The sequence below is a fragment of the Mustela putorius genome, unplaced genomic scaffold, assembly GCF_011764305.1.
Source record: "Mustela putorius furo isolate JIRA1106 unplaced genomic scaffold, ASM1176430v1.1 tig00000873_pilon_pilon_pilon, whole genome shotgun sequence".
NCBI classification, from domain to species: domain Eukaryota; kingdom Metazoa; phylum Chordata; class Mammalia; order Carnivora; family Mustelidae; genus Mustela; species Mustela putorius.
In genome coordinates, this window is record NW_025421504.1 from 6,307,116 (window position 1) to 6,334,602 (window position 27,487).

Genomic DNA, 27,487 nt, shown 5'->3' on the forward strand with positions numbered 1-27,487 from the left:
TCTCTAGAGTAATTTTGGGGCAGGTGGTCTTCAGCAGGTGCGCATGGAAAGAAGAACTATTGGCATTGCCTCTATTACCCATTTTCTTGACAAATTTGGGTCCCTGCAGCGTGTGGTGACCATGTGTCTTATGGTGACCATCATGAATGTCATCCACTTCTGGTTGCATAAGAAGGTGGGAAAGAAGCTGCAGAGAAGGGGAGTGTGGTATGAAGGTTAACCCTGGCGGGTCTGAACTCAAACCCCAGCTCTTCCCTCATGGGCTGTGAGTTCCTGAGAGAACCACTCCTTTGAACCCGGTTCTCTATCTCTTAAAGTGAGGTTGCTCACAGAGTTGAGAGGATTAAACAAGATGGCCCTCAGAGGCACTTTGAGCAGTGTCTGGCAACAGCAAGTACCTGAGAGCAACTTTTCATAAATGTCCATCTTAATTTCAGGTGGACCCATGCTGTATGTGGCACCACCTCTGATGGCTCTTGACCTCCTTTGTTGGTCAGTGAGCCTCCACCCCTCCAGGCTATGGTGGGATACTCTACAGGAACTCCTCTGGAGGGAGAACTGGAGGGAGAAGTGTGGGTTGATGTAGGGATGTAGGGAGGTCAGGAGAGAAGATACATTTTTTTTTTTTTTTAAACAAGACACTTATTTGATCTGGTTTCTTTACTCAGAAATAACAACAGTGCTAATCCTGACCTTACCTGACCCAGATTTCTTGTCAGGGAGTGAACTATGCAAGGCTGGCATTCATGATTTGGTAGGGAAAGCTTGAATCAGTGTCTCTGATGGCTTTTCTTTCCTTGCGCTCTCTTGGTATTTGTGATGGCCTCCAGCGCTCATTGAGAAACCAGATTATGGGAATGCACCATTCTCATCTCAGCATTTCTGAGTTCCTCTTCTGCTAGGTTCCTATGGGGACAAGTTAAGTCATGGTGTTGGGTGGCAGAGGCAGGTACCAATCAATGTTCCAATTTGTCCAGTGATGATGGGTTGACAGAAGCAGAGGCAGAGCAGGAGCCAATGGTAGCACTATCCAGTACAAGACTCTTCAAGATGGGACAGAGTGGGGTTTACTTCACTAGGGCTGGAACACTGTGGATATTGGGACAGGAGGGCAAGAGGCTTGTCTGGACCCAGCTAAAACGCTTCTGTGTTCCTGACTGGGGAGGAAGTTCCAAGTGTAAGAGAAGGTGGTGGGGCCTGAGCACCGGAAGCCCATGGTAAGAAAGAAGAAAATAACAGGGAAACCTCATTCTGGTATTCATCTCAATTTTCCCCTCTTACCTTGACCTCTGGCAGTCAAGATCTCCAGTGACATCCTCATGCTAGACCTGAAGGTCAACTTTCCCATCTGTCCCATTTGATATTATTGACTGCTCCCTTTGGGAAACTTTCCTTATCACATTCCTCTGAGGCCAGTTCTTTAAAAGAGCCAAATTTGTGACCCTTAGCACTCAGTCGTTTCTGATGGGCTTAAGAGGGTAGTCAGAGCTGATGAGTCATCTATACCTGTGGCGCTTGGTGAGTGGCCAAGATCAAACCACCACCATCTTGTGCTTGAGGCAGTGGTACGACTTCCCACATGGACGATGATATGGGATGACTCTGGTGTAAGACTCTAAGGCTCTGCTTGATCAAACCAACATGGACAAGTTTCAGTTCTTCTGGCAGTGCCCCAGGCATGTCTCAGCAATAGTTAGCAGATCCTGGGTCATCTTCTGCTCCTGCTCATTGAAGTTGCCTAAGTGAACCACCACTGCCAAGGCAGCTGGCATGTCCCTGGACACCAGGGTCAGTGTCTCCAGGCAAGCTCAGATCTGCTGGGCCCTGGGGTTCCAGAGTGGCCATGCTGTGTCCTTCTTTCTGTTTTTGAATCACACTTTGGCATGAGGCCCTGGAGGCAATGTTCCTTGTCCCTCCATATGTCACAGAGGACTGGTGAGGACAGCTTCACCAGCTGCCACCTGTAGCTACCCTCCTCCCAGGATCAGGTGCAGGAAGAAGGGCTTTGAGAGATCCTTGGCTGTCATCCCCTTCCCCTGCTTCTTCTGATCTCAAGCTCCCTTCTCCAATGTAGATGGACCCTTGGAGTCCACCTAGAGTCTGCCTGCCTTCTGGTTCATCAGACCTGGCTGGCGTTGTCTCTGGACAACTTGAACTGGGACACCTGTCATGTTTATATGAGGTGGTTGGGTGACTATGTCTGAATGGCCTATTTCTGTCGGGCAGCTAGGTTGCAAACTAATTCTGTGGGCATGCTTGGGGATCATTGTACCATTTCACATCGTTTTGGAAGGCAATTATCAGGTGGATGCTGAACCCTGCCTCTGGTCACCAGGTAGATGGACATTCATTCATTCATGTATTCACACAGCACATGTTTACTAAGCACCTGTTAGGAGCCAGTCACTATACTAAATCCTGGGACTATTAAGATGAATCAAACATGGTACCTATTCTGGAGGGGGTCTCATTGGAGAGGAGGCATAACCTCACTCTCTAAATTCTGGTTGGGTTCAGCTAGTGGACAGTGGGAGGTAGAAGGGCAGAAGGAAAGGTGTTTCTGTTAAGTTGGGAGCATCTGTGTCCCTCCACTCCACTCCTGCTGGGTGGTCCACACCCTCAACTCCTGGGAGGTCTATACAAGGGCTCTGCTGGGATCTGGGTTTTATCCCCTCTCTGCCCTCCTTTAGAATTAGAGGTGGTAAGGGCTCTCTGCTGCTGCTGGCCCTTTTGTTGATTTCCCTTAACTCCTTACTGGATCATTGTAAATATTCCCCTCATTATATTATCCTCAATCATACCATTTTGCTTGCGCCATCTACCTGCTACCAAGATCTTGGCTGATGCACCATTTCTTATTCATCTGTGTACCCACAGGGACTGACACCTAGCAGATGCTCATTTAATGGTTGTTAAATTAATAATAATAGAATGTGTTAAGGTCCATGTCAGCAGTTTTTTAAAAAAAGATTTTATTTATCTATTTGACAGAGACACAGTGAGAGAGGGAACACACGCAGTGGGAGTGGGAGAGGGTGAAGCAGGCTCCCTGAGGAGCAGGGAGTTTGATGTGGGGCTTGATCCCAGGACTGTGGGACTATGACCTGAGCTGAAGGCAGCCGCTCAACAACTGAGCTACCCAGGCGCCCCCATGTCAGCAGTTCTAATAAGATTTGTTCTGCAAAGATCCAGCTTCAGTCCTGACTCCGGAAAAATCTGTGTGGTCAGTACATTTGAGGACACAGTGAAAAATAAAAATGTGACTTATCTATTTTGGGAAGTTGTGGGATTCTTTGTAGAAGTTGGGTGCCCTGTGAATCTAATTATTAAGAGAGTCAAAGCCACAGCATTTCTGTCACTGTTAATAGCTTTCCTTCCTGTTTTCTTTCAGAAAAACTGTATTTTCCCAAATTTTGATATGATGGGAAAACAAACTGAAGTGTAGAAAAAAGAGCCATAAGGAAGCAGTAAGAAAAATGGAAGCTATTTCAGTCCAGCTGACGTAGATGCTCCCTAAATTTTGGCAGTCGAGGCAGTGAGAACAGTGAGGGTTCTGACTCTGCTTCTCCGAGTCCCAGGGTGGTGGGAGGCCAGTTCTAGCACCAGGAGCCTGCCTGGAGGGCTGGGGCCGGGGAGGTGGAGGGAGCAGGGACTCACTAGGGAGAGAACAGCGCAATCCGAGGGACGCCCAGCATTCAGGCGCCAACTCCAGGTGGTTGGTGGTCCTGATGATAACAATCAAGAGACCCAAGCCAAGCCAAAGTTCTGTTTCATCCCAATCTGGAAAGTTTCTAGCTTTGCCCTTTGGGGGAAAAAGGGAAAAAAAAAATCTTTTTTTTTTTTTTTTAAAGATTTTATTTATTCATTTGAGAGAGAGACAGTGAGAGAGGGAGCATGAGCGAGGAGAAGGTCAGAGGAAGAAGCAGACTCCCCATGGAGCTGGGAGCCCGATGCGGGACTCGATCCCGGGACTCCGGGATCATGATCTGAGCTGAAGGCAGTCGTCCAACCAACTGAGCCACCCAGGCGTCCCGGAAAAAAAAATCTTAATCTCTCTGGGCGTCTCTCCACTTTCTCACCTGTAAAGTGGGTACACGAGGGTGGGAAGCTTCAATGCTGATAAGTGTCCAGGACCCCTGAGCTGGTCTTGCTCAGCCAGTGGAGGTGGGGAGGTCAGGAGTAACAACGACTTTTGCCTTTGTGCCGTGGGTGGTAGAACCTCTGGGGGAAGTACTGCACACTGATTCCAGCAGGGAAAGGGTGTTCTGACTTCCCTCCCCACCGCTTTTAAAAATTAATATTTTTTTCTCTGGTGCAGAGACACATGAAACACAAACACAGTTTCCATCTGTGCTGAGGTCCGGTTTTAACCTTGGTCTTGGGTGCTGCGAGGTTTCTCCCATACTGAGTTACAGAGAAAGGGACATCGGAGGCCGCAGGGAAGGGCATCCTAAGCCCACGGTGTAACTGAGGCAACGTGACTTCTTCCCTCCTGGGTGACTCAGAAACTGCACCAGGATGAGTCGTGGCCCAAAGCAAACTTTATTTGCAGCAAATAAGGAGATCACAGGCAATGGCTTCCAAAGCCGTGATTCCCCAGGAGAGGGTGAATGGGTTCCTTTTGTTCAGGGTTAGGATGGCTATTTGGATAGGGAAACCTTGCCATCCTAGTAGAGGTAGGCATGAGATAGCACATGCGCCTTAAGGAAACCTGTCTATGCATACATAGTATGTTATATAAATGAGGCTGAGGCTCCTCCCTGGGTAGACATTTTAGTATTATAATGAGGTAAAGGTAATGGTAGGTCATTCTAGGGGGTCATTGCATGGTCAATGAGTTGGGGTGTTGGTTAGCTCAAAAGGTCAGGTGGTCTGGGCCTTTGGAGGGAGGTCTTTTTTTTTTTTTTTTTAAGATTGTATTTATTTATTTCAGAGTGAATGAGTGAGTGAAATGAGTGGGGTGGGGGCTGTTGGCAGAGGGAGAGGGAGAAGCAGACTCCTTGCTGAGCTGGGAGCCCAATGCAGGGCTTGATCCCAGGACCCTGGGATGATGACCTGAGCTGAAGGCAGATGCTTAACCGACTGAGCCATCCAGGCGCCGGTGGACAGGGCTGTCACCTGAAGAGTGGTTTTGGGTTTCCTTTGCCTGAATTAAGAGGAAAGCCAGAAAGAAGAGCTTAAGGGAAAATATAAGACCAAGGTTAGAGAGTCCAAGCAGGTGTACTTGGGGCTCTAACTGGTGACAAAGGGGCTCTACATCAGGGTTGGCACAGGCTATTCCTTCTCCCTGGAGCAGACTTGTGTGTCTCTTACAGGAAACAGGTGGCCTCTGCCTTCTCTGCTTGAGAGCAGTGGCCACAGTTCGAGTCTCCTCTGCTTTGTCAGAAGGAAAACAACACCCAGTACTGCTGGCAGCTGATTTTTCCAAGTGTCTCCTGTCACCCAGCCTCTTAACTTGACACAAGTGCCACATTTGCTGTGGCATGGGTCACTTCCCCATTGGTGACCTGCAAAGAATTTTCCTGTCCTTGTTTCCTGAGGATGACACAGGGGTGGGGTGGGGTGGGGGCGTAGGGGTGGGGCTGGTGTGTGTCTCCCTGCTAGGCCACACAGGCTGATGGTTTGATCTAGAGCTTCACGTGCTCCCTCCACCTTGTATGTGGCCGAGTGTCTCCGTGAGATCAGGCAGCTTAATGAAGGACCACCGATAGGGTGGCTTATGAACCAATAGCCATTCCTCATGTTCTGGAGACTAGAAGTCCAAGATCAGGGAGCCAGCAAGGCTGGGCTCTGGGGAGGGCCCTCTGCCTGGCTTGCAGATGGTTGACCTCTCTTTGTATCCTTACATGGCAGAAAAGGAGTGAGCGAGCTATTTGGCCTCTTATGAGGGTATGATCCTATTTATGAGAGCTCCATTTTCCAACCTTATCACCCTCCAAAGGCCTTCCCACCACACTGGGATTAGGATTTCAACATATAAATTTGAGGGGTAGGAGAGTCACAGACACTGGCTTATTTACAGGCTATTGTAACCAAGCCCCAGAGCCAGCGTAGCTTAAATAATAGAATTTGACTTTCTCACAGTTCTGGAGGATGAAAGTGAGATCAAGGTGTCTGCAGGGTGGGTTTCTCCTGAGGCGTTGGTCCTTGGCTTGTAGACACCATCTTTACCCTGTGTCTTCACACCATCTTCCCTCTCTGTGTACTTATGTCCTAATGTCTTCTTCTTCTTCTTCTTTTTTAAATATTTTATTTATTTATTTGACAGAGAGAGATCACAAGCAGGCAGGCAGGCAGAGAGAGAGAGGAGGAAGCAGGCTCCCTGCTGAGCAGAGAGCCCGATGCGGGGCTTGATCCTAGGACCCTGAGATCATGACCTGAGCTGAAGGCAGAGGCTTAACCCACTGAGCCACCCAGGCGCCCCACCTAATGTCTTCTTATAATGACACTAGTCACATTGGATTAGGACCAATGATGATGATCTCATTTTACCCTCAAGCACCTCTTTATTTTATCTTTTTTGGAAGATTTATTTATTTTAGCGAGAGAGAGAGAGAGAGAGAGAGAAAGCAGGTGGAGGTGTGGGGAGAGGTAGAGGGAGAGGGAGAATCTCAAGCCTGGTTCAAGGCTCCATCTCACAACCCCAAGATCACAACTTAAGCCAAACCAAGAGTTGGGTGCTTAACTGACTGAGCCACCCAGTGCCACCGCCCCCCGCCCCCCATCACCTCTTTGAAGATTATCTCCAAACACAATCGCATTCTGATGTCCTGGGTGTTAGGACTGCCACATAAGAGTCCGGGAGGATACAACTCAGCCAGTAACAAGAGATTCATGCATGTGCCCATTGTGTTGGTCCCTACTCACAGCTTCCTTCTCTGGAATTCCTTCCCCATTTCCTGTATTGTCTGGAGAAACCCTGCGTGGTGAGGAAAGGCACACATTCCCCCCCTTTTTAATGCCCATTAAGGGATTCTGATGACGACTAGTTTCCCTTCAATGACTTGACTTTTAGACAACAAACAGCAGTGCAAAATCTTGGCTTGCTCCTGGCTCCACAGTCTTGCAGCTGTGGGACCTGGGGCAAAAGCACAAGTTTCTCTGGCATGGTTAGTCCCTCTGCAAACCAGCAGCTCTGCTTCCATGAGCCTCCAACTGTGATTCATGCATGATATGTTATAGCAAGAAAGAAATAACTTTGATATTTATCGAACGGATTTCCTTAAATAAAGATGAAGTTTTATGTAAAAAAGTGAGGCAGCATCTAAAGTGGTGTTAAATTATTAAAAAAACAATTTATGTATAAAAGCTAGTTTTTGTGGTCCTCTAAAATGAAATCCTTCCCAAGAAAGCCTGGGAAAGTGAGTGCTGAATATGTATGTTCACACACCTGAAGTCAGCCCAGAAGGGCATTCCCCCCCTTACCCCCCACGACCCGCCCCCTTTCCAGGGGAGCTAAGTTTGCAAGTCAAAAGAGAGCAGAGAGGTCTTTTTCTATGAATTCATTGTTTGAGGCTGGAAATGGGGTTTTGATCTGTTTTCAATTTCCTTTTACTTTCAATGTGTTGCTTGTGTTACAAAGAAACAGTCTTTGGAGTCCAACCTAACAGCAGCATCCGGCTCTCCTAGCAGGCAGATTCTACGCCAATCAGTCTGAGATGGTGAGCGAATCTGCAGGGTCCACCCCCCTGCTCTTGCCCCTCAGGGAAGGTGACCTTGCCTGGGACAATCCTTATTTTCTTTTGCTAGTAACTTCCTTGCTCCGCCCTCCTTGCTTTAAAAACCTTCCATTTTGTGCAGCTCTCAGGTGGGATGCCGCTCGGAGGGATGCTCAGCCTCACTTATAGAGGTCACTTTTAGGCAACAGGCTTCAGCACTAGAAACTGAGCGAGGCAGGAGGGCCCACAGGCTCGTGAAGCGACCCACCTCAAAATAGCCATAAGCCTTCACTGACCAGTTACAACCAGGCACAGTTCTTTTTTTTTTTTTTTTTTAAGATTTTATTTATTTATTTGACAGGCAGAGATCCCAAGTAGGCAGAGAGGCAGAGAGAGAGGAGGAAGCGGGCTCCCCGCTGAGCAGAGAGCCCGAAGCCAGGACCCTGAGATCATGACCTGAGCTGAAGGCAGAGGCTTTTACCCAGAACTGTGCCCCCAGGCACAGTTCTTAAGATTACCAGAAAGGGGAAAATGCTGTATGTTCCATAACTTCGCACTCCACTGTATAACTGTGGCCACTGCCTTGTGGCAGACGGCCTCTCCTCTGCTGTGCTGCCTGCTGCCTGGCATTGTATTCAATAAACTTCTCTTTTGTTCTGCCTTGGGGGACTCTTTCATGCTGGGTCACCAGCCCCCACCACCGCGCAACGCCCCACATGATTCACAATAATAATAACAGTCATGAAAGAATTCTTGAGATGGTTTTGTGCCCAAAGGTGCTTTTTCTTTTTTCTTTTCTTTCTTTCTTTTTTTTTTTTTTAATAGCTCAGGGACAGGACTCTTGGGCAGAAAGAACTGGCCTGGGCTTGTGAGGAGTGACTGATTATATACTTTTAGTTAGCGGGGGTTAGGGCATAGCGTAGGTCTCTAAGGAATGTGTGCATGTTAGAAGCAAGGTCTCCAGGACCTCTTCAGATAAGTTGAACTGCTCTTGAGATAAGTTTATTTACCACTGTGTCAGAAAACATCAGGGGTGAGACCCTTCAGATGTGTATCAGCGGGCCGTGTGTTTGAACGAGGGCTGCCAATGTGTGTCTTGCAGGCGGTCATTTTCCGTGATCAGAGGGAAGCAACACTAACAAGAGCAAAGCCATAAACCATTAAAGGCATTCCTGGAGGGAGCTATAGAGAGTTACAACCTCTCTTCCTCAGCCCGGCGGCCTGGAGGCTTCCAGCTGCAGCGAAGTCCGGCCTTTGCTCCTTCTTCCTTGGCTCATAATAAGGAACAATAAAGCCTCTAAGATCTTCCAATGTATTCGCTGAATTTCTGTGTTTTAACACTTGGTTAATGCAAAATAGCCTGATGCCGTTGACAGGACATTCTTTTGGCTTTCCCCCAACTGTGTCCAGGCTGCTGTCTTCCCTCTCATTCTCCCTTCAATTTGTGCTCATGAACCAACCCCCTCTTCGGGCCAGGTACTGGAGACCCCCCCGGGAGTGAACCAGGCAGAGCCCTGGTCAGAGCAGTGCAGGCTGCAGACGACGCCACCTGGACCGACAGTGCCCTCGAGTTCATGCTGGAATGTGTGCGGACCTGTACAAGTACACAGAGCGTGGTATGAGCCAGCCGGCACGCCCAGGAGGCTGTCTGAACCCCGAAGGGTGAGGCAGTGTGTTCTGGCTCTCTCCTGGGCCTCCACTGCTCCGCTTCCTGGCTGGGAGGGGCTCGGTGCCTAGCAGCTGCTCCCCCTGTGCTGCCTGTGCTGCCCTGGGTGGGTGGTGGCCCCTACTTTCTCCGTGGTTTGGCTGGAGGTAGAGAAGTTACTATCTAAGCTTTAGTTTTGCTAGGTTGACCCTTTCCTGGTTCTTTGCCAAGAGAGATGGCTTCTGTGTGATCCCCCCCCCCCAACCACAACCACCCCCCGCCCTACCCCTGCCCCGTGCCTGTTATTTTATTTATTTATTATTTTCCTGTTGCTGGCTTCTCCAGTCTGGATATATGAAGCGAAAGAAAATTCTGATTCCCAAGGCACCTTACCAGTCTACTTTCTCTCCACTTTTAAGAACCTTCTTATTTTGTTTTATGTGTCATGTTCAGGGTTTAGTTGTCCTTAGTCGGAGGGATAGGGAAAAAGACTACCTTCCTGGGAGGGGAGGGGAGGGGAGGGGCAGAAGGTAAGGGAGAGAGAGAATCCCAAGCAGCCTCCATGCCCAGTGCAGAGCCTGATTCAGGCTCGATCTCATGACCCTGAAATCATGACCTGAGCTGGTATCAGGAGTTGGATGCCTAAACCACTAAGCCACCCAGGCACCCCAAAGTGCATGTTTTTAAAGAGCGGGCATAGAATTCGCTTACTTTGTTTCTGATGACTTTCCAATACAGAGCCTCTGTCTTGTGGTTCCTCTGGATGTGGATGGAAGTCAGTTTCACCACTTCTGTGCCAGGCCATAAGACGTCTATGTAGTACACACACACACACACACACACACTGCATGGTAAAAACAGGGACCAGTATTGAAGCTGTTGGCATCACATGCTGGAAAGAGTCTAGATCCTTCCACTTAGCGATCTCCCTGACTTTCCTTGGAGTATGCAGTAAGTGAGAAAGAAACCTCAACCTCACGTGGAGCCCCTGAGACTTTAGGGCTGCCAGTTACAGCAGCTAACATCACTTATCCAGACCAGTACAGCAGGTCCCTTCTCTTCACTTTCTCCTCCAACCAGGTTGGACCTCAAGGTTCGTCACTTGAACGACGTACTCTGCAATGTGTGTCACGTTACCCCTTTCTCAGCAAAAGGAACTTTACACATGGGATTAAGTTAAAGATCCTGAGATGGAGAGATTATCCTGGGTGATCCAGTGGGCCCAATGTTATCGTAAGTTTCCTATAAGACAGACGCTGAAGGTTCAGAGTCAGAGAAGCAGACATTCTGACGGAAGCCGAGGGTGGAGTGGTGGGGGTCTCATGCCGGTGGCACAAGGCAAGGAAGTGGAGTCTGCCTTGGAGCTTCCGAAGGCACGAAGCCCTGCTGACGCCTTGACTTTGGCCCAGCAAACCTAATTTCGGATTTCCAACCTCTAGAACCGTAAGACTGGAGTATGTCCCCACTCCTCCGTGTGACCCGAAGGGGAGCGTCCAGGTTGAAAAAGCTTTGAACTGAGCAGGATGTAAACCTTGGTCACAGCTGGACCAGAAATTGCCCCCCAAGAGGACCAGTGCTGTGACCATGGTGGGCAGTTGCTTCCCTCAGGGCAGGGCTGGAGCTGTGGATCTATGGGGCTGAGAGCCAAGGGCGACCTGGGATCCAGCCCGGTGGGCCCTGCCATGGGCCCTGCCCTCAGCAGGTGAGGGGACGAGGTGCCACCAAGCTCCCCTTGCCGTTTTGCTTTTGGTTCACTCTCTTTTTCAGCAGGTTCTTCCCCTTTCCCAATAACTTTGCAACCCAAAATGAAGAAGTGGCAGAGGAAGGAAGCAAATAACAAAATACAGATGGGAAGTGACCGTATCGAGGCCGGGAGCTCCTAGGCCAGATGTCAGAAGATAAGGATCTGGACATTCCGGGGCTGGGGAGATTGGACCGCCAGTCTGCTTGTAGCTCCGCCCCCTCTCTGCCTCAGGTGAGTGGGTCTGGGACTTGTCACTTACTGAACCTTCCCTGGAGAAAAGAATGGAGTGAGTTTGGGAGAGGTGACACACGGGTCCCAGGAAACCGTTTCCACCCACCCAGATGGGCGGGAGGATATGGAGACCACGGCTGTTCACCGCCCGACACAGAGGCGGGGGACGTTTCATCAGCTCACAGGGTGTGTGTGTGTGTGTGTGTGTGTGTGTGTGTGTGATATCAGTTGCTACATTGTGCCAGGGTCTGTGCCTAGCATTTGACATCAGGGATCTCCTTCGTGTCTCCCAGCAGTCCTTAGGAGGGGGATTCCACCATCCCAATGAAGGAACGGGGAGCTAGAGAGGTGCCAGGCGGGAGAGGGGTGCTCTCTGCAGGAGTAGGAGGCCGGCAGTTAGGGGGACAACAGCCAAGCTTCCCACGAGGAGCAGAAGGAGGACAAGCCAGAGGCCTGGTGCTGGGGTGTGCGGGGCCTCAGAGGAGCAGACCCCATGTCCCCGGAGACCTGATGAAGTAGCACAGCTTGTCTGGGGCGGCAGTAAGGGGGCGGTTGGGAGAATGAGCCACTTCAGGCAGCATTAGTGACGGCTTGGGTGTGCAGCCACGAGACGCCCAGAGTCCTCTGTGGTGTGTGCAGGCAGGAAGCGATTGTGGATAATGCACCCGAAGGTCCTGGAGGGTGGCCCTGGTTTATTTCCCTTGAGAGGCCAAACAAGAATCCTGAATTGTTCTTAAGCTGCGGAGAGTCTAGACAGAGAGATTTCAGTAAGAGTTGAGAAACCATTACATATATATATACTTTTTTTTTTTACCTGACTGAATAAATCCAGACCAAACGGCTGGCCAGCATCAAGGGGTGGGGAGACTTCACAGGGATCACAGTGCACAGCTGGTGAGGACTCCATTCCCCTCAGTGAAACAGGTTCTGACTGTAAACTTTGACTTCAAGGAATGAGACCTGACTGCCCAATATGGCCATTGGGGTCAGCAATCTGTCAGGTTAAGGGTATGTTTACCCCGGGGGCCTGGAAACCCTGCTCTGGGTGTATATCCCGGGAACATGTTCTGCAGGCCCCTAGGGGGTGTGTGCTAGAGAATGTTCATTAGGTGCCATTCATGGAGGCAAGGAGTTGGGGGCCACCTAGACGTCCAGCACCGGACACTGATGAGTGGCCTCGGGCACCTGCTGCGGAGGAGAAGCCGAAGCTGAAAACAGTAAAGTGGACACTCAGTGACACAGATGAGGCTTCAGGACCCGGTGCTGCATAAAAAAAGTAACACCAGAATGAGATGGATGGCCCGAAACCGTGTGGTTTGAAGCATATGCCTACAAAGCAAGCCTATGTACTTCATCATCATACGGAGGCAAGGACATCCACTGAAGGCTCGTCTCTGAGGTGTGTGAACAGGGGACAGGACTGAAAGCACCAAGTAAAGAAAGGACAAGTTTGGTGAAGGGTAGGTTTTCCTGGGCCTGTGAACTCAACCCGCAGGACCTGAGGGAACCTCCCAAGACAAAACAAAACAGAGCAACACCGAAGACAGAAAACCCGAGAAAGCATGTTGGGGCAGGGTTAGGAGAGAATGACATGAACACCGGTGGGGCCGTGGCTCAGAGGCCACTTGGGGTCAAGTCTGCCAGTGCCCAAGTTGGGAGGGAGGATTTATCTGCATCTCGAAGGAAGCTGAGAGGGTACATGTGCCCGGGGCCGGTGGATGGGAGGTTGGATGGGCGTCGAGAGATCAACATGTGCCCTGGCTTGTTGGCTCAAGGGAGCACCTGCTGTTGGGCATTGGAAGTCGTTTACAGTGGCCGGGGCCCAGAGTGTGAGCTGTGGAGGACAGGGAGAGGCTGGAGGCCCGCCAGGAGCTGGGTCTGGTGTATCACAGCAGGGTCTGGACTTGACTGTAGCCAAAGGGGAGATGGCGAAATTTTGAAAGCCGGAAAGCCACTGAATCAGATTTCAAAGCTTCCTCCTTTTCTTTCAAAAGCACCAGCAACGTCTGCATTCCTCACACACTGGCATCCGGATTTGACACCCATTCAGGGGCATCACACCTCCACTCCAGAGGCTCTATTTCTTTCTCTCTTTTTAAAAAATTTTATTTTTTCAGAGTTCCAGGATTCATTGTTGATGCACCCCACCCAGAGCGCCATGCAGGACGGGAGCTTCCTTGATACCCAGCACCAGGCTCTATTTCCATGCTAGTTGCTTATTAGTGCTTGTGTGGCTTGTCCTCTCAGGAGTTGGACGGGCCCCAGAGAAATCCTTTCCTTAATCATTAGGGTTTTGACCCACATAATTCTTCCTCTCCATTGTTTGATGCAAAGTCCACCAAATTTTCCTCCGTTTTCAAAATGCATTTGTCATTTAATTATTTTATTTCCTAGAACTCTATCTTGATTGCCTTTCAAGAGGTGTGTGGATTTTTTTTTTTAATAAAGGAAATGTTAGTAGTAGAAATTATGGACGAGCTGGGCCTCGTCACTGCTTCATCCTTCCCTTGCTCAGCTGTGCCTACGTGGGCAGGTGTCTTATTCTTTCTCTTCTAATTTTGGAGCTGAGCTTTCTGACTTTTCTCCTATGTATGAGTTGCTCATTGCTGAGGGTGGGAAGAGAGGTCCAGACACCTGTCTCTGGGAGGCAACTCTCTTGCGTGATGCCATCTCCTGTACCCTGGTCCCTTCACTTCCTGCTGCTGATGCTCTGAAAAGCCTGGTTTTTCCAGGCCCATGTGCTGGGCTGTGGATGAAGAATAAAGACATGGAATGGTGTGGGGGTGCAGAGGAAAACACCATTCTGAGACCCATCTCCCATCCCTACCTCTCCCTTCCCACTCACCAGCCGCTCTCCTGCCTCTCTGGGCTCATCTTAAAAAATAAATAAATAAATAAAGCTTTATTGAGATATAGTTCACATATCATGCAACTGTCCCCTGTAATGTATGCAATTCAGTGGTGTTTGGCGTACTCACAGATAGGTGCGGCCATCACCACACCCGATCTTAGAGCATCTTCATCATCTTCAAAAGGAAACTCCATACTTTCTAGCTATCCTCCCTTTCTGAATCTCCCCAAGTCCTAAGCAACAACTACATGACTTCTGTATCTATAGATTTCCTTGTTCTCGTCTTTGCAATGAATGGAATCACATACTATAAGGTCTTCAGTGACTGGCTTCCTTCACTTTGCGTAATGTTTTCAGCTTTACCTTCTAGCAGGTCTCATTCCTGTTAATGGCTGGGTAATAGTGCATTGTGAGGTTAGATCACATTTTGTTTATCTGTTCATCTGCTGATGGACATTGGGTTGTTTCTACCTTCTGGCTATTCTGAATAAAGTTACTAAAAACCTTTGTGTACCTGTTTTTGTGTGGACATATGTTTTCATTTCTTTCTTTTTTTTTATTTTTTAAAGATTTTATTTATTTATTTGACAGACAGAGATCACAAGTAGGCAGAGAGACAGGCAGAGAGAGGGGGAAACAGGCTCCCTGCTGAGCAAAGAGCCTGATGCGGGACCGATCCCCGGACCCTGGGATCACGACCCGAGCTGAAGGCAGAGACTTAACCCATTGAGCCATCCACGTGCCCCTATGTTTTCATTTCTCTTGGGTGTACACCTAGGAGTGAAATCGCTGGGTCTTATGGCAACTCTACGTGCAATCCTTTGAGGAATTTGTAGACTGTTTTCCAAAATGGTTGCACCACTTTTCTTCCCATGAATGCGTATATAGACGTTCTGACTTCTTGACATCTTTGTTAAGACTTACTATCTGACTTCTTGATGGTAGTCTTCCTAGCAGGTGTAAAGTAGTGTCTCACCATGGTTTTGATCTGCATTCCTTGATGGCTGCATTTCCCTAATATTGTTGTCTGTGCTCAGCTTTGGACTGCCCCGCTTCTACCTCCTCTCTGGTGTGGTGGAGCAGACAGTGATAAGATGAGCCTTTTCTCCTAGGAGTTAAGCCTCTTCTCCCAAATGTATGTGTTCCAGGAGCTTCTGACTGTTGCTGGTGGGGGTGGGCAGGCCAGAGCCCTATGGACCTCCTGCTGTCCCCAAGCAGAATGGATCTGGGCATTGGTTGACACCAGACAGCTTTCCCCCCAAATCCTTACGGCTAACAAACTAGACTAGGATTTATGGACTTGATTTGATGATGTCTGGTTTCAGGACCTCTCTGTGCCTCTGTCTTCCTATCTTTAAAGTGGGGATAATGGTATCTGCCTCACACCTTTGTTGTAAACTTAAATAATTTGAGCAAAACCAATACCTGTGTCTTCGAGAAGAATATGTTTCTGATGTTCAAGTTGAATTGAAGGGAGTGTATAGTTGTTTGACAGACCAGATGAGAAGTAGTCCTGATCCAGGACTATTCTAAAGAGTTAACGTTTACTGAGCAGTTACTATGTTCCAGGCACTGTGACAAGTGCTTTATGTTTGTTCACTCCTTTATTTCTGTGAGATGAGGATGGTTACTATGGCTCTATTTTATAGATGAAGAAGCTAGGGATGAGAGTGATGTAGCAACATGCCCAAGGGTACATGGTTAGTACATGATGGAGGTGGGATTTAAATCCGCATGACTCCGGGATCTCTGCCCTTCACCAACACCTTAATACTGAATTAGATTAAGGGTGTACAAGCAGGTGGAGCTTCCCCACAAGCCGTCAAAAAGTTGGGTCCAGAGCCCAGAAGAGAGACTAGGTTAGAGGAAGAGGTATGAGATCAACCACATGGAGGTAGTGGTTGAGAGATTCATGGGGAGTCCTCACCCCAGATATTTAAGTGGGGTGTTTTATGACCCAAAAGTATGTACTCAGAGAGAAGGGACAGCTGGTTAGGTCGAGCAAGTAGCCTTGGACAGGAAGAAGAATGAGAGATGGGGACAAAGGCTTTCCTCTGTTGGAGATTTCATATTTTGGGACCGACTTGCATGAAGACTCAGGGTATGATCCAAACATTATATTGCCATTAAATGAAGAAAAAAAACAGCAGATTTCTCTTGTTCTTAGTCCATTCTCTGATCTCTTGACACTCTTCCCTTTCTCCCAAGTAGGGCTTCAAACTAGGAAGTATCTAGGAGATGAAAAAGGAAGTAGGTGAGAGACAGAAACACATAGGAAACTTGAGCAAGTAGAAAGTGGACACCGCAGTCTCTGTCGCAAACACCTGGATTACAGCGGGGACCTGGATTTGCTGGGGACGCCAGCCAGAGAGACAGGACCATGTGGCTGTCCCCAGTTCTGCTCCTTCTCTGCCTCTCAGGTGAGTGGGGCTGGGGTTTTGGGCACTTGTTATTGGAGGGGGTGGAACAGTGGGTAGAATGTCTGTCCTGGGTTCAAGCCAGAGATCCCAGCAGAAACAAGGAAGACACATCCATTCATCCATCTGTACATTCTTCTATCCACTGAAGCATATGCTTATTGAGCACAGATTTGCATATGCTTATTGAGCACCAGCTGTGTTCCAGGACCAGCTGTGTGTCAGGAAAGCAACTTCTGCACTCAGGGACTCACGGTTGAAAGAGGGAGTCAAGTCACTGTGATACAGCATAGAACTTTGTGTAGAAATTTGTTCATGTGGTGTGGAGCTGCACAACAGGGGCCCCAAACACTGCTCTTGACCCAGTGCAAGTCCTTATGGAGGCTTCCCTGGACTTTGGTCTTGAAGAATGAATGAGTTTGCTGAGTGGAAAGAGAGAATAGCTTATGTGAAAGTGTCGATCTCTTTAAAGATCATGGACAGTTCAGGCATTAGCAATAGTTTAGAATGTGTCAGAACTTAGTTTAAAGGGGTTGGAAAGGTTTCTTAGCAGGAATTAAAGAAGGGACCAAAGAGGTACCCTCAGCATGCATCTTAAACCCCTGCTAGAACAAGGTGTTGTGCAGTTAGGTAAATACAATCGTTTTGGAGGAGATAGTCTTAAAAAAAAAAAAAAAGACATTCAACATGCAGGAGAGCCCACTCTCTGTGGAAAGTAAGTTCAGGGTAAAAACTAGGTGGTATTCTTCATGTTTGTAGAGTAATTTTTATGTTGGGTAAGACATAGAACCTGCCCAACATAATGATGGACTGTCCCAGAATAGTGGGTGGGAAAAGCAGAGGTTTCAAGAAAGAAGGCCAGTTGGGTGACACTGGCCAAAATGTCATTTTCTTCTCAGTAACACAGGGGAGCGGATGGGATGGTCTTCAAGGTCCCCTGGGGCCCTCATCCCTGAGATCATAGACTCAGAAAGACATTTAAGAGATGTATCTTTTTACAGATGGGAGACGCTCAAAATGTCTTAAATGAGGATGAAAATAATAATGGATATTTTCTTTTCTCCCCTTCTTTTTCTTCTTCGCCTTCCCCCCTTCTTTCTCCCCCCTCCCCCTCCCCCTTCTCCTCCTCCTCCTCTTCTTCTTCCTCCTGATGATGGACTTTTTCTGAGCCGCTGTAATTAAGGAAATGGGCACCACAGCAGCAGTGGCTGGAGCCTGCTCGCACCCACTCACAAGAGCTGATCACGGACTTATTTCCCCAGCCCTACAGCCGGTGGCAGCATATGGTTAGCATGAAATTCGTCATAGTGAGCGTGTTTACGCCCCAGAAACCGGGAAACGCTCTGAACCAAGGCTTCTCCTTGACTCGCCTGCACCCCGCCTTGCTCCCTGCCCAGAGCTGGTTTACCAGCAGATCACGGCTTCCTCACATCTGCTTGCTTAACTCTGATACAATTGCCTAAATGCCCTTGCTTGGGTGCAGGTAAACTAGAGATGGAAACTTCTTCCCACCCCTTCACGTGGACTGGCTGGTCTCTCCGAGGCCACAGGTTCAGCTTCATGTCCATTTACAGCTCGACTTCCTCCTGGGTCCTGATAAAAGCTTTGGAGTCACTTGTAGAGACTGAAGTTTTGGTTCTTTTTGTTTGTTTGTTTGTTCTTTCCCATCCCAGCTCCTGGCTACGCTCCCCACTCTCTGTTCCAGCATTCTCTCACCCCCTACCCTTTGGGATTACAAACACCTGCGGTTACAAACGTTGGAAAAATGTGACCACTTTACATTTATGGAGGGCTGTATGGCTAGCTTAGGAAAAGAAGGGGGAAAGGTGGTAAAGAAAGATGGCAAGGTCCTGGGGACAGTGATGGGGTTAGGGGTGGTCCGTTCATGCCCCAAACTCATGTCAAGGAGCCTGTGAGAGTCTCCTTGGGACCCAGCCCTTCCTAGCTGTGTGTCGCTCCTCCTTCGGGGCTGGAGGAAGGCCAGGGGTTTATTTTTCCGCTCTTGAAAGCACCTCTAGAGTGGAGTAAACAAGAAGCTGTGCTCCTACAGAGCAACTCTGAATTGCAGAAAACCTGAATGCAGAGGTTCACTGCAAAGGGAAGTGTTTTTCTGCCTCACTGAATCTCATGCCTGCAAAGGCTAAGACAGGGCAGGACAGCCAGCCCATGCTGCTCCCTCTCCAGCTTTGTTCTCATTCTCCCTATCCCCACATGGCAGGATCCTTGTGTGGTTACTCAGTGTTTCTAGGCTCACAGGGCACAGATCTCTACCTCTCTTGCTGGCCCTAGTCTCCAGACTGTCCGGCTTAGATCTTAAGTCTAGATGTCCCTCCAGGCCCACATCCCTGAGACCAGAACCGTCTACACCTTCCTGGCAATTTTCTCCTTTGGCTTCAGGCAGACAGCGGCTATAGGGGGCCTTTGAGATGGAGCCCTGGGATGTGGCTTATGTCTTCCAGGCTCTTTGTCCCTGACGGGCCCCAGCTCTGTGACGGGCACCTTGGGTGGCTCTCTGAGTGTGCAGTGTCAGTATGAGGAGGTATACCAGAGGTATAGCAAATACTGGTGCCGAGGACAGTATGGCGCAACATGTGAGAAGATTGTGGAGACCAAGGGAGAAGAGAAAGAAGAGAGGAGTGGGCGTGTGTCCATCAGAGACCACGCTGATAACCTCACCTTTATAGTGACCATGGAGAACCTCACTGCAGACGATGCTGGATCCTACTGGTGTAGAATTCAGACACTATGGCTCCTGGATGTGTGGTCACGTGACCCTTCATTCCACGTTAATGTGTTTGTTTCCACAGGTAAGAGATCCTCTCACTTCACCAATAGATCTTAGGGGATATGACTGAACATGGAGACAAGGTTGAATGTCATGCTGAAGAGTGTCTGTGGGTCTTGTCTAGTCCTCAGTCCCAGTGGTGTTGGGAAGAGCCTATGATGAGGGCAGGGAGAGAGGTGACTCTCCCCTGTCTCCTCATCCTTGGCATGGGTGGGGGTGTGTAGCTGAAGGCTCTCTCACTTTCACAGGGCTGGGGCCTTACTCCATTGCCTGGGAGGCCCCTCCATGCTGCACCAAGACTATCTCCACCATGACTTTTGGAAACCTGTACCAAAGGAAATAAATTCTTCATACATCTTTAGGTTGTTCACAGAATATTCCCTCTACTATACTGTCCTGAAATTAGCCTTACTCTTCTCATTTCAAGAAATAGGCTTCTTGAGTGGAAGCTCTTTCTCCTACCCTCTGGCTTAAGTCTAAGCTCTGATGTCCCTCCAGGCCCACATCTCTGAGCCCAGAACTGTCTACACCTCCCTGGCAACTTTCCCTTTGGGCTTCAGGCAGACAGCTGCTGTAGGGGGACACTGAGATGGAGCCCTGGGATGTGGCTTATGTCTTCCAGGCTCTTTGTCCCTGATGGGCCCCAGCTCTGTGACAGGCACCTTGGGTAGCTCTCTGTGTGTGCAGTGTCGGTACGAGGAGGTATACCAGAGGTATAACAAATACTGGTGCCGAGGACAGTATGACACAACATGTGAGAAGATTGTGGAGACCAAGGGAGAAGAGAAAGAAGAGAGGAGTGGGCGTGTGTCCATCAGAGACCACGCTGATCACCTCACCTTTATAGTGACCATGGAGAACCTCACTGCAGACGATGCTGGATCCTACTGGTGCAGAATTCAGACAGTATGGCTCCTGGATGTGTGGTCACATGACCCTTCATTCCACGTTAACGTGTTTGTTTCCACAGGTAAGAGATCCTCTCACTCCACCAGCAGAGCTTATGGGTCTTGTCTCTGGGTCTTGTCTAGTCCTCATCCCAGTAGTATTGGCAAGAGTCTATGTTGAGGGCAGGGTGAGAGACAGCTGTCTTTTTGGCCTTGGCATGGGTGTGGGTGTGTAGCTGAAGGTACCCTCATTCTCAGAGGGCCAGGACCTCACTCCACTGCGGGAGGCCCCTCCATGCTGCACCAAGACCATCTCCACCATGACCTTTGGAATCTGTACCAAAGGAAACAAATTCTTCATACATACATCTTCAGCTTACTCATACAATATTCTCTCGACTATCCTGTCCTGAAATTGGCCTCACTCCTCTCATTTCAAGAAACAGGCTTCTTGAGTGCAAGCTGCTCTTTTTCCTACCTCCATGTGCTATAGGGTGGTGAAGCTATGTTCAAATTCTCCCAGTCCCCCACCACAACCTATCACTATCCTACCTGTTCCTTTAACATTTGTGTCACATGACCACACGCATCCTCTACTTCTCCTTGGCATGACCTTCCATTGGCTTCTAGGTTACTCCCCGACACCCCTAATTCCTGTCATTGTCTTGGGAGTTTTTAACAAGTAACTTGTCTCAGCTTCCAGGACCTTCTCAACTGCAGTGACCTGCATTCCCACTCTGCAGCCACTCCATGGCAACATTGCACATCTTGCTGTCACCCCAAACTGGTCCATGCCCAGAACCCTACCTGAAGACGCTGTACTCCCAGACAACTTTCTGTGCATCAGTCTTCCCACACCCTCACCCCCCTGGCCCTACTTGCAATCTCACATACGTTTCCAGCCCTTGGATCCCTCTCTCCATTCTCTCCCCACTTACTGCCTACCCCTCTCCTGCCCTGATCTCACTTCCTTCCTAAGCCAGGCCCTACTCTCAAGGAGGACTACATTTTCTTCACCTGTCATGCACCATTTTCCTACCTGCCTCTCGAAACCGTCATCCCTGGATCCACCCTAAAATTAGGGTGAGCGACCATTGGGGTTTGCCTAGGACTGAGAAATTTCTTGGGATGTGGGGCTTTCAGTGCTAAAACTGGGTCAGATCCTAGGCAGTCTAGGGCAAATCGATCTCCCACCTAAAATCTATCTGCTGCAGTAGTGCTGGAGAAGTCATAGCCGGTGATGAGGGGTGTCCATACAAGTTCATGGTCTCTAATATGACTCTCCCATTCTTCTCTCTTACCAAGGGCGCACGGAATATCAGACGCGAACTCTCTCAATGATGCCTAACTCATTCTTCCCCCTTTCCCTTCTAGGTTGAGGGCGGTTTCCCTCCCCCTGTTCGAGAACAATTCTCTTGAGGCTGGCTCCTCACCCTGGAGCTCCATGCCTCCCTGTCTCCTCGAGTCAAATTCCCTCCTTACTCTTCTGTATCTTCCTCCATCAGTTATCCACGCTTTCTCTTCCCCTCAGCCCAGAACTACACGCTGGGTTCTCTCCTGTTCTAAAAATATCTCGTAATCCCCGTGGCCTCCTCTAGGTGTCACCATTCCTTGTTTCTCTCCTTTCTGCTTGCCCGGATGGCCCCTGAGGTCTGAGCCTTCTGTGCTCTCTGTATTTGATGGCAGGCTGCCCCTCTGCCCTCTCTCTATTGATTTGAGCCCATCAACTTAGATGCCTCTGCTCTGTGTGAGGGCAGGGATGGTGCCACATACGTCAGTGAATCCTCAGTGGCCAAGATGTCAAGGGCTGTAGTTGGATGAAACGGAGCCTGTCCTGGGAGCCCTGGGAGGGTGAAGGCTCTGGAGGCTTGTTTTTTTCGGGAAGTCATGAGGTTGGGGCAGAGACACTGGTCACACCAATAGCCCGGACACCTGAGGCTTAGCTCCTCCCTAGCAGGGAGTTAAAGTGGCCTTAGTTTCCATCTGAAGGTGCTGTGAGCCCCCTCCTACAGTCTCTCTGAGGCTCCTGGGCCACAGGGCCATCTTCTCCAGGCTTGCCCCTGCTCTCTCTATAGGCAGAGTCAGACTTGGGATGGAAAGAAAGATCCGACACTTACTAGAGGTAGCTCATTTGACCAGTTCTGGAAAAGTCTCATTTGGTCCCTGAGCAGCTCACGCCATCCTGGAAGTGGCCTGACGCTAGCTTCGGAGCATCTCTCAATTCCCTTCTTCCAGTGGGCCGTCGTGCATAACGTTGGGTCCAAACGGGCACGTAGCGGATGGCTGGGGAGGGAGTAGCCCCTCATGTGGGATTTTTCTCCAGCACCAAGTAAAACCACAGGGAGGACCACATGTCAGGCTGTACCTGCTGCCTTTCCGGGCCTGAACACCAAGCAGAACCTCAGCACGGAGGAGCTGTTGACCTGCTGCTCAGGGTAAGGGCCCCCAGCCTAGAGACCACAGAAGATGGGGTTCAGCAGCCTTATGGGACCCTGGGGTGGGGGCTGGCAACACACCGTGAGCTTTTTACCTCTCTGCTGGGTTTGCTTCAGTTTGGGTCACGATATTTACATTCTCAGTGGCTGCGTGGGGACTTCGTGTGGAAAGTATCACTTGTTTTGGGAACGTTGTCCCCATGCAGCAGCTGCAGGGGAACAGGAGGCTGGCTCACGTGCACATGCGGCTCCGCCCATGTCCACCCCTCCCCTTCTCCTTCCCCCTCTGGTTCTGGACTCTGGCTTCTGGTTCTGGAGCCCTAACTCGGGCTTACCTCCAAAGGTCTTTGCTGAACCAGAGATCCAGGTGCTTCTTGTGGGGGTTTGGAGAGAGATGAGCTGGCTCCAGGCTGCTTTTCTCCTCCCAAAGATACCCAGAAAGGGCTACCATGTTGCTCTCAGGCTCTGTAGGGCCAAGGATAATGGTCAGGGCTTTAAAGTGAGGGTGGGGGTAGTTTTCAAGAAGTAGGTTGTTACGGAAAAATGTGAGAGGAAGGGATAGAGAGGAAGCTTCTGGAAAGCAGGCAGTGCCGGGCGCCTCTTCTCTTTGCCCCATCACCTCTCCTTAACAGAATTCCTAGGAGTAGTGCACGGTCAGGGGAGGGGAGGTGATGGGGCCCCAGAGAAGGGCTGCCCAGGCACATCTTTTCCAAGTTTGATCCTGAGTTATGAGGGCTCTAGGGTCAGGGCACAGGAACAGGCTGGGAGAGAAGGATCCTGGACCTCCCCCCGAGGAGGCAGTCATTTCCTGTCCCTACGTACCCCCACAGGTCCTTGCTCAGCAGTGTCCACTTCCTGCTCCTGGTCTTCTTGAAGCTTCCCCTGTTCCTGACGTTGGTTGGTGCTGTCCTCTGGGTGAACAGGCCTCTGAGGGGCTGTGGAGGAATAAAGCCGAAGGAAGATAATCCACAATGTAGTGCACCGTCCCCAGGAAGGCCCTGTCCAGGAACGTAGCCCCTTGGACTGGACAAGAGAGACGTTCAAACTCCAGACTCCTGGGCAGGGGGAGCTGCTGTGCCTGGATCCTGGAGGGACCCAGGTCTTCTTGGGGGTAGGGGTCCTGTGTCTCGAGGGAGAATCCTGGTTCTCAGAGGACATTTGCTCCAAGTCCTCAGGTGCAGGAAGAATGAGTCTCCCGGGCTCATGCTCGAGGGTCCTCCGTTCTCCACCCCCGATCCGCTAGCTCCTTGCCCTCATGCCTACCTCCCAAGGGCAAGAATTTCTTGCCACAAAAGCTTCTGGGTTCAGTGTTCCCACAGGGCAATAACCACCTCCTTCCTGCAGCCAGGAGGCTCCCTGGGATGGCATGTTGCCACAGCCACCATGGGGCACACCAGTCCTGGGAAGGACTCAGGTGGTTTTGAGTGCATGTCAGTGCGCAGGGAGGAACACAGTCTGTCACAAGCACACGTCTCCAGCTCCACTCAGCTCCTTGCATCTAGAGCAGCCCTCTCGTCTCCGCCACGCAAAGCCAGTGATGCCAGTTTCCAGAAAACACTCGAGCTCCTCAGTGCTGCATTTACAGGCAGAGAGGCCATGCTTAGAACCTGAGCTCCGGTGTGGCTTCTGTTAGGGGAGGACACCTCGTGACACCTTCCAGGAGAGCTGGCACTGGTCCAGGACTCCAACCAAGGAGAAATTCAGCCAAAGAGGCACATACGGGCCATGTGATAAAACACACACAAGGCGATGTAGGAAACACAACGCTGGGCAAGAGAGAAGCTTGTGATGTACTTTATTCTTTCTCAAACTCATTTTTAAGTACTCTAGTTTTGTCACCTTGCCGTGTAAATGTTAGAGGAAGCCTGTCTTTCTCTACCAAGACAGTCTTGCTGGGATTTTGATAGGAATCGTGTTAAACTTACAGATTGATATTGGGAGAACTGACATCTCTCCTGTGTTGATAATGTGGTACCTCTCGCAATTTGTTTAAATAGTTCTTGTCATCGGTCATCAGAGTCTTGTAAATTTCAGTACATGGATGCTGCATATATTCCGTTAGATCTGCAGCCCGTGTTTCTTCTTCTTGTCCAGCAGCTGGGACTAGCACCGTGTGTTTCAATTCAGTTTCTACAGGCTCGTTGCTAGTATAGAAATAGGACTCTGTGTGTGTGTGTGTGTGTGTGCGTACATGTATGTGTGTATGTTTGTGTGTGTATATGTGTATGTGCGTCTGTATTGATCTTTTCTCCTGTAGCTCATTAAACTCATTTTTAAATTCTAGCAGTTGGTATTTTTGTGTGTGTGTGTGTGTGAAATCCTTAGGATTTTCTACAAAATTATGTCATCTGCACAAATGGACAATTTTCTTTCTAGTCTGTGAGCTTTCATAGTGTTCTGGAAGCCTTAGGGAGCCTCTGGAAGGTCTTAGACACTCTGGTGCCCACGCAGGACCCGCTGTTCTCCAGTATTTCTGCTTTTTAAAAGAGAAACCAGAAGTGAAATTTTTTGTGTTTTTGTGTAGGCAACAAACTCTATTTAAAAAATAATATTGTGACCCCCCCAAAAAACACATTCACAAGTTCATGCGATTGATGGATGTAGTCTGTGACCTGTGAGTACAGCAGAGAAATGGCAGGACGTCATTGCGTCTGCCTAGTGTTTACACCTGGGGCCATATGGAGCCCAGCAGGCTTGAGAACTGACCTTTCAAGTACACAGATGGGCTTGCAGGGACGCCGTGTGGACGAGCCCCAGGTTGGTTCCGGGGCAGATCCAAGTCTGTTCCCGGGCCTTACGACTGGGGCCGGGGCCTCAGCCCTTCTGGGCTCCTCGTTTTTTAATGTGACATGAAGACACTAGATTAATATTCTTCCAGAGGCATCTGGGGGGGCATAGTCGGTTGGGCATCTGACTCATGGTTTTGGCTCAGGTCATGATCTCAAGGTCCTGGGCTAGAGACCCGCATGGGGCCCCCCACTCACTGGGGAGTCTGCTTCTCCTATCCCTCCCTCTCTGCTGCTCTGTCCCTCGGCTCTGCCCTTGAGGGTTCTCTTTCTCTCAAATAAATAAATCTTAAAAAAAAATTCTTCCATGTGGCAGTTCCAACATGGGGCTTCAAATTTCTTGACACTCCTTTCATTAAGAGTTGGGGGTATGTCCCCACCCCTTGCGTCTGGATGGGCTGTGGCTGCTGCAGACAGAAGCCCAGAGCAGCGCTGCCCCAACTTTTTTCCATGATTATCTTCTAAGGATCCTGTTTACTCATTTTCTCTTCCTAGAAATGCCCCCCACCAAGCTATGAAATTTTAGTACTAAAGACATGCTGTATACATCCATGTTCTACTGATCTGTCCATCAGTCGATCCGTCTACCAATGGATCATCTATGTTTTGTATATGAAAAGAGTAGCATCGTTTTCACCCTCCAAGAAGCAATGTTCGTCCCTGTCAGAAGGCCCGGATGGAGCCTGGGGCCAGTGACCCTGTGTGACATCTGAGGCCAGGCCAGGAGGAATCCCGTAGCTTCTTGCTCAGGCTCTAGAAATGCTGGTGCTGGGGACTGTCCCACTCAGAACCCGGCGGCCCCATGCAGAGGCTACCTGTACGGTCTTGGGTCCACAGTCAGGACTGGGCTCCGTGTTGGGTCACCCTGGCTCCTGTTCCAGACACACGGGCAAAGAAGCTTCTGGATGACAGTGGCACCCAGCCATGTGAGTCACCCCGCCAGCATTATGTCATCCCAGTTGAGGCCCCAGACATGAGGGAGCAGAGACAGGCTGTCCCCTCTCAGCCCTTTTGAATTCCTGACCACGGAATCTGTGACATGACAAACTGATTGCTGTTTTATGTCACAAAGAAAATCTAAGTATGGATCACGGGACCATTTGGCTCTGTTCGTTCCAGGGTCGGGCAAGACGGTAAAGAGGAAGGTCCTGCCTCTGTCGTGGGCACGGAGGGCTGTGGGGAGGCTGCTGGCTGCTTCCAAGGGCCCCTCCGGGACTCAGCTCTGCAAAGGGGACAGAGGCTGGGAGCTCCCACATGGTAAGTCACAGGCCTTGACAGGCGACCCAGAACCGTGTGGCTGCAGGCGTTGGCTTGTGGAGGAGGTGTTCCCCCCTAGAAGACTCCTGCTGTTGATGAAGTTCTAGAACCTAGGTGAGGTTTGGTGGGCTGAGGTCCGGAGCCGATGACCAAGAAAGAATTCTTGAGACATCTTTGGTGCAAAATGGTGGTTTATTAAAGCACGGGACAGGACCCGCGGGCAGGAAGAGCTGCTGCCCCGGGTTGTGAGGGATGGCAGGTTCTGTACCCTGCTGTTGGGGGAAGGTGAGGGGAAGGGAGGTGTCAGTGGAGTTTTCATATGCTAAAGAGGGCCTACAAGGTGCCAGGATGTTCCAGGCCTGCCGGAGGCCTTGCCCTTGCTGCTGGATCAGTGTTGTCTTTAGACCGGCCATTGACATTAAGATCTTTGGGAGACTTTTTGGTGGGGTCTCACAATCCTGCTATCAATCGTCTTTGTTAGTGAGATTTAGGACATTTGTAAGCCAAGGGAGACTCCTGTCTAGCAGGATTGTGAGCTCTGCAAGTTAACTGTTTGCTTATTGTTCATGGCAGTCAGGGCTGCCTGAGGGATGCTACACTTATGGAGGGGAAAGGGTGAAGAGGGGGTGCAAGGCGCCAGCTCTTGCTTTGTCCTCAGCCAGCCTCCTGCTCCCTCATCACGGTGACAGAACGCCCCACCCCCAACCTGACACACCAGCTTCGGTGATGCCCTGACCTCCTTCAAAGGAAAACTCCAGACAAAACAAACCAGCACCTTTTCTAAGGGGCTC

The 27,487-nt window shown here is 49.8% G+C and overlaps 1 protein-coding gene and 1 long non-coding RNA gene across 4 annotated transcripts; one reads left to right on the forward strand and one right to left on the reverse strand.

Annotated features, from left to right (window-relative positions):
- Nucleotides 1–10,404: 10,404 nt before the first annotated feature.
- CD300E (CD300e molecule) lies at nucleotides 10,405–24,936 on the forward strand. 3 transcript variants are annotated; one of them, XM_013054456.2, is made up of 6 exons: nucleotides 10,405–11,278; nucleotides 16,341–17,832; nucleotides 19,006–19,353; nucleotides 20,179–20,301; nucleotides 22,542–22,653; nucleotides 23,484–24,936. In XM_013054456.2, the coding sequence occupies exons 2-6, from the start codon at nucleotides 17,733–17,735 to the stop codon at nucleotides 23,665–23,667; spliced, it is 867 nt and encodes a 288-aa protein (XP_012909910.1). In that variant the 5' UTR covers nucleotides 10,405–11,278; nucleotides 16,341–17,732; the 3' UTR covers nucleotides 23,668–24,936. The 3 variants fall into 3 exon arrangements, with proteins under 3 accessions (XP_012909910.1, XP_012909908.1, XP_004749059.1); XM_013054454.2 differs by having other exon boundaries at nucleotides 10,406–11,278; nucleotides 19,954–20,301; XM_004749002.3 differs by having other exon boundaries at nucleotides 10,407–11,278; nucleotides 16,341–16,549; nucleotides 19,954–20,301.
- LOC106005487 lies at nucleotides 22,653–26,443 on the reverse strand. Its single transcript, XR_001178864.2, has 3 exons — nucleotides 26,255–26,443; nucleotides 23,476–23,588; nucleotides 22,653–23,118 (listed from the first exon to the last, which is right to left on the reverse strand). It is a non-coding gene; the product is annotated as an uncharacterized LOC106005487 (long non-coding RNA).
- Nucleotides 26,444–27,487: the final 1,044 nt, after the last annotated feature.

What these genes read in the sequence shown, in the direction of transcription:
- CD300E (XM_013054454.2), top strand. Translation starts at nt 17,733, where the DNA reads ATGGGCACCACAGCAGCAGTGGCTGGAGCCTGCTCGCACCCACTCACA. An exon ending in TAATGTGTTTGTTTCCACAG is followed by an intron (nt 19,354 to 19,953) that starts GTAAGAGATCCT and finishes TATGTCTTCCAG; the next exon opens with GCTCTTTGTCCCTGATGGGC. An exon ending in TAACGTGTTTGTTTCCACAG is followed by an intron (nt 20,302 to 22,541) that starts GTAAGAGATCCT and finishes ATTTTTCTCCAG; the next exon opens with CACCAAGTAAAACCACAGGG.